Source organism: Alligator sinensis, unplaced genomic scaffold (genome assembly GCF_000455745.1).
Source record: "Alligator sinensis unplaced genomic scaffold, ASM45574v1 scaffold707_1, whole genome shotgun sequence".
NCBI classification, from domain to species: Eukaryota; Metazoa; Chordata; order Crocodylia; family Alligatoridae; genus Alligator; species Alligator sinensis.
In genome coordinates, this window is record NW_005842065.1 from 2,009,988 (window position 1) to 2,015,843 (window position 5,856).

Below are 5,856 nucleotides of genomic sequence, written 5' to 3' on the forward strand. Positions count from 1 at the left end.
GCGTGCAGAGCCCCCCCCCCATGGTTGCCTGCATGGCAACCACCTCCCTCGCACCAGGCCCTGTGGGGCTTCCCCAGGAGCCCTGCTCCTTCTCCATGAAACCCCCATCCCGGGCCTGGCCTTGGGGAGATCCTCTGTCTCCTCCTTCAGGAGCCCTCCCTTAGCTCCATGGAACCCCCCTTGGAGGTCTGTCTGCATGGGAGCCAGCCTCCACCCCGCCCCCGCCTAGGGGTCACATTCTGTCCCCATAGGAACAAGCCTGTCCCCCAGGGACAAGTCTTTGAGGAGACCCATTTCCATGGAAACTAGGCCCGGGGGGCAGCCTTGTAGAGACTCTGTAGGTGTCCCCTACTCCTTGTCCTCAGGGTTCCCCCCTACTTCTTCCCCATGGGATCCCCATCCCAACAGACACCCCCCTGCTCTGCTCCTCGGGTGCTGTGCTCTGCACTGTCCCACGTGCTCCTCTCTGTGGGCCTGGCTCCCCTAAGAACCCCTGACCCCAAGATTGTGTTTCTAGCCCAGCACAGGCCTGGTTTTCCTGGGGCTGCAGATGCACAGCCCCAAGGAAACTCCAGGATCTGTGCCCTTGTGTCAGTGCTGTGACTGAGTTGCTCCTGCCCTGAGGGTGCTGCCTGATTCAGCCCCCTACCCCCTGCATGGCTCATCTTGCCTGGTTTGGGAGGCAGCCTGTACACTTTACCCCTGCAGAGTCCTTGGCTAGGGTCTTTGCCTGTGCTTTCAGCCAGCAAACCTGGAATGTCTCTCACTCCTCAACTGAGTTGCTACCATCTCTGTCATTTCCATCTCCCCGCCAGCCCGGCCCGGCCCAGCACAAATGAATGGTGCCAGCTGGCAGTCCTGGCTGGGGCCTGGCTATCCTGGCTGACTGACCATTGCAGTTAGCTGTGAAAAGGGCCAACGCTGCTCTTATGTGGTCTGTCTTTGGCCCCTGAGCTCCTCAGTCTCACAGCGTCAGTCCTTGCAGCCCCATGCAGTTGGGCAGTGCTGCCATCCCATTGTGCAGGTGGGAGCTGTGGGGCTGAGGAACTTGGCTTGTGTTGCAGAGCACATCTCTGGCATAGTGGGGGATGGCATCAGCCTCCCATGTGCCCAGCCCAGGAAAGTAGTGGTGCCCCAAGCCCTGGCTGTGGCCCGGCCCCACTGGACTGCATGCAGCATTGCGTGCTCAGGGGTGTCTCTTGGACCTCTCCCCCACCCAAGGATATGCCTCACTGTTAGTGCCTCTCTGGTGACCCCTCTTTTCCCAGCTGCTTTGTAAGATCTCAAGGAAAAGGGCATTGGTCGTGACTGAGCACAAGAGTGAGCCTCTGAATCCAAACTCCGTAGGCCTTAAATGCTGGAGGCTGCAAGCAAGAGAGGAACAGTGGGGAAAACCCCTGTTCATTCTTCTTTCTAGCATCTACTCTCTGTTGCAGTGTGACATAGGCCTATTTGTCACCTTTAAGAACATGGGCCTAGTTCACCAAGTGTTTTATTAGCCTCCCTCAGGCGTGGAGGCTACAGGAAAAGGTGCCAATAGATTCCATGGACACATGGTAAAACAACAGGGATGGGAGTGTTATATGTTCTTACGACGTGGAGCCTGAGTTACAGGTAAAGACCCATAGTACAGGCAGGGAGACTGAAGCACAAGGGAGGAGAGAGACCAGTGCGCGACTGGTCTATGACTGCCTCTGTGTATCTGCAGTTGTAGTCACTTGGTGTCTGTCCCCCTCTGGCCTCTTCTCCATGGCTCAGACATGTTCCTTGGTACTAGAGGCTGCTGGGGTCAGTGCTGGCAGAGGGGGAGGTTGGGGCTGTAGATAACTGCAACTGTACAAAGGAATAGTGGAACTGGGCACTTGGGAGCCCAAATGAGCTAAGCGGGAGCTTGGAAAACTGATGCTTTCCCTGGACAAGGCCTGAGTCCTTGCAGTGGGTCAGTGGCAGCTCCTGGAAGAGAACCCCAAGCTTCCTGTGTGGTACAGGGCCCAGTCCTTGCTGAGGGAAGTGGCTTAACACAGCACCAGGAATATCCCAGCTGAGCTCTGTTGTGACAAACCAGGGATCTTTCTCTAGGTGGAGACCTGTTCTTTAGCTGGTAACCCTATCTCTCTCGCCAGCTGCCAGCATTTGGGAACCAGCAGGAAAGAGACTTAATTTTTCAAGATTCCACTAGCCTCTGCAAGAGGGTTAGATCAGAGATGGCTAAGCTGTGGCATGGGGCAGATCAGGGAGGATACAGGCAGCGCAGCAGCAGGTGGGGCAGGGAGCAGATCAGGAAGGGGAAGGGGATCACAGTGGCACTTGGGGAGGGTGTAGGGGTGACGCATGGCATGCCTGCCAAGGAGCTTGGCCCCCATAGCTGTAGATACTGCTGTTAGCTTGAGGTATTAATGTGAGCTTACTAGCTGCAGTCCAGCCTGGGGGTTGGGGTGTAGTGAGGCACTGGGCCAAGTCCAGGTATTTTTAACTGGTCCCAGTTTAGCAGATGACATCCAACGGCAGCATCCCACGTGCCCTAGGGACTAACAGAGCCTCGTGCTTGGGCCAGGTCACTGCAGAGGTTGTGTTTCACATGTGTTGTCCTGGGTGGAGCTGTGTCCAGGGCTGGGAACACACCCCCTTGGCTGAGGTAGTTCCAGCCTCAGCAGTGATATGCACCAGAGCTGAAGCTGTGGCACATGACTGTTGTGGTAGAGTGGCCTCGGGTGGCAGGCAGAAGCTTTGGCCTTACACCCCCTCCAGGAGCTCCCAAAGCAGAAAATGCTGCCCTGAGCTCCAGACATGACTCAACCTGTGCTCTGCTGAGTGGATTGCTGCATCCTCTCCCTCTTGCAAGGGAGGGGAAATGCCTTGCCCTAAAGGGCTGTGATTGAGGGTAGAGTGCCTGGGTCATATAGAGGGCCTTTCACATTAGCCCCCTGCCCTCCCTTAGTGCTGTTCTAGTCCTTTTCCCTGCTGGATCTGCTCTCTGCTCCTCTCCCTGTATTGCTTGTCTTCTCCCCAGCCCACCATGTACCACACATACACAGACCATCTGTGGCACCTGGGCCACAGGTTGGACCCCCGAGGCAGTGCACAGTGTGTGTGGCACTGTAAAAGCAGGCAGAGGAGATGGAAAATGAGCCTGTGGCTTGGTTAGAAATCCCCTTCCTTGTCTGCTGCATCCCCAGCCTATACATGCTGGGGCCTGTGAGTGGCCCACCAACCACTTCACTCCCAGTCTTTCCCTCAGTGCTGGGAGCCTTTGCTCCCAGCCTGCAGACCAGCAAAAGCAGAGTGAGATCCCCTTTGTCTCCTGTCATGCACAGGAAGGGTCTTCCACTCTGCTGTGCGTGGAGAGAGGCAGCCCCTGCTAGGAGAACAGGTGCTGACTTTTCCAGGCTCTGAGGAGGAAGAAATTGTCATAGCTTCTGGAGATGGAGCCAGATTGAGAGCTGTGCCCAAGCTAGAGAAAGCTGTGCCTGACAGGGCCATAGCCTCTTAAAAACCCGGGGCCACAAGGGAAGTTCCAAGGTTGAATTGGCAGTGCCTCAGGCAGGACGTGGGCAACTGGAGCATGAAGGAAGGGGGAGACCTTGGGAGAGGGGAGTCTGTTCTTCTGCCACTACCCTGGGCTTCCCCTTACCCAACACAGTGTGGGTCCACCCTGGTGCTCTGGGCCCTGCAACCAGTCTCCAGCAATCTCATCCTCAGCCATATGGGGCAGCTCAGAGGGTGCTGACATGGCGGGAGGGAGGCACTGGGAACCCTGCAAACAAGTGAGACCTGCCATGCACTCACTGATCCTGGGCTAAGCAGAGAGCTAGAAAATACAGTTATGGGCCCCTCTCCCAGAGGGGCTATCAGCATTGCCTCCACCTTCCCTAAACCACCTCGGGGGTGGGGGGCACACCCTGGGCTCATAAAGCAGGAGCAGGAATTCAGATCTTTCCAGAGCCTTGTATGCTAGGCTGTGGTAGTGCAGCTTTTACTTCTCCCAGACCCTGTTCTGTTGGATCTCTTTAGGGGCAGGGGCAGCCCAGCTTCTTGCTGCTGCAGTCCTGTGGGTGGGGAAGGGGTTTCTTTGCTCCCCTGCCCCCGTCTGCGAGTGCCCCGAGTTCGGTGCAGTGTGTGAGCAGGTGTCTGTAAGGTCTCCATCCCGGCAGGCCCGCATGGAGCGCATGGAGCAGTTCCAAAAGGAGAAGGAGGAGCTGGATAAGGGCTGCCGGGAGTGCAAGCGCAAGCTGGCCGAGTGCCAGAGAAAGATGATGGAGCTACAGCTGGCAGCACCGGGTGGTGGGCAGGCTGAGCTGCAGCGGCTTCAGGCTGAGGCACAGCAGCTGCGCAGTGAGGAGAGGGGCTGGGAGAACAAGCTGGAGGAGCTGCGCAAGAAAGAGAAGAACATGCCCTGGAATGTGGACACTCTCAGCAAGGATGGCTTCAGCAAGGTAGGAGCTGCCTGGCAGGGTTGAGCTGGGCCAGGGCTGGGCTGGGGAGGGGGCGCCTGGCACAACCTCACTCATTGTACCATCCCTCCCTTTCTTCCCTATTGCAGAGTGTCTTCAACATCAAGACTGAGGAGAAGGATGAGTCGGAGGAGCAGAAGGAGAAGAAGCACAAGACATTTGTGCAGAAGTATGAGAAGCAGATCAAGCACTTCGGTGAGGTGGTGCCGAGGGTCCGCTAATGGGAAGGGAAGGGCTGGTGTGGGGAGCCATGCAGGTGGCTTTGCTGTGTTGGTTGCGCTGTGCTCACAGGGCTGGGAGCGAGGCCATGCTGCCAAATGTGGTCCAGACCACATTGGGATGAGGTTGAGGTGTGTTAGGTCCTCGGATGTGTGGCAGTCAGGCAGACTCCTGAGGGCCTCCCTCTGCCCCATGACTTAACACCCAGCCCCTGAGACCCCCTTGGTCTGCCCAGTTTGGGGAGGCAGCATGTCCGCTCTGTACCCCTGCAGAGTCCTGGGCTGGGGTCTTTGCCTGGGCCCCCAACCAATGAGCCTGGAATATCTCATGCTTCTCATCTGAGTTGCCACCATCACTGTCATGTCCATCTCCACTCCTGCCCAGCCCAAATGAATGGTGCTAGCTGTCAATCCTGGCTGGGGCCTGGCTATCCTGGCTGACAGCAGCCATCACAGTCAGCTGTGGAAAGAGCTAACCCTGCTCTTATCTGGTCTGTCCTTGGCCCCTGAGCTGCTCAGTCTCCCAGCATCAACTTTGCAGCCCTGTGCAGTTGGGCAGTGCTGCCATCCCATTGGCAGGTGACAGCTATGAGGCTGAGGGACTTGGCCTGGGCCCCAATGCACATCTCTGGCACAGTGGTAGATGGCATCAGCCCCCCACATGCCTGGCCCAGGAAAGTAGTGGTGCTCTGAGCCCTGGCTGTGGCCTGGTTCCACTGAGGCTGTATGCAGCAGTGTGCGCCCAGAGGTGTCTCTTGGAGATGGGGGCTGAAGGGACTGTTTTGTTCTCAGGGATGCTGCGGCGCTGGGATGATAGCCAGAAGTACCTGTCTGACAACCCGCACCTCGTGTGCGAAGAGACAGCCAACTACTTGGTTATCTGGTGCATCGACTTGGAGGTGGAGGAGGTGAGGCCCATGCTGGGTGTGGCTGCTTACAGTTTAGTGAGACATGCCGGGCTCTGGCCTGCCTTGGGTGAGAGCATCCCCACCCTGAGTCCCTCCCCTGCCACTGGCTCCAGACCAGTCGTGAACTTGGTGCTGCTCACGTGTTACCTGCCTGCGGAGCTGATCCAGCTGTGGTTGGATCTCTGGGACAATTATAGTTTAGTCTGGAGTAGGCCCACACCCTCACTCGTGCAGCTGTCCTCCTGAAGGATGGCTCTGGAGCTGGCCCCACAGCAGGAA

At 57.4% G+C, this 5,856-nt stretch overlaps 1 protein-coding gene across 2 annotated transcripts in view; it reads left to right on the forward strand.

Annotated features, from left to right (window-relative positions):
- The window catches only part of CDC37 (cell division cycle 37), an 8,362-nt gene that overhangs the window by 205 nt on the left and 2,301 nt on the right, over positions 1-5,856 (forward strand). The window contains exons 1-4 of one of the 2 annotated variants that reach the window (XM_006023443.3): positions 1-2; positions 4,152-4,433; positions 4,541-4,646; positions 5,462-5,577. The exon at positions 1-2 is cut by the window's left edge and continues 205 nt beyond it. In XM_006023443.3, the coding sequence (XP_006023505.1) occupies positions 1-2; positions 4,152-4,433; positions 4,541-4,646; positions 5,462-5,577 (506 nt within the window). Of the gene's footprint in view, positions 3-4,131; positions 4,434-4,540; positions 4,647-5,461; positions 5,578-5,856 lie in introns of those variants that run through there. The other variant, XM_025203803.1, reaches the window with a different exon arrangement.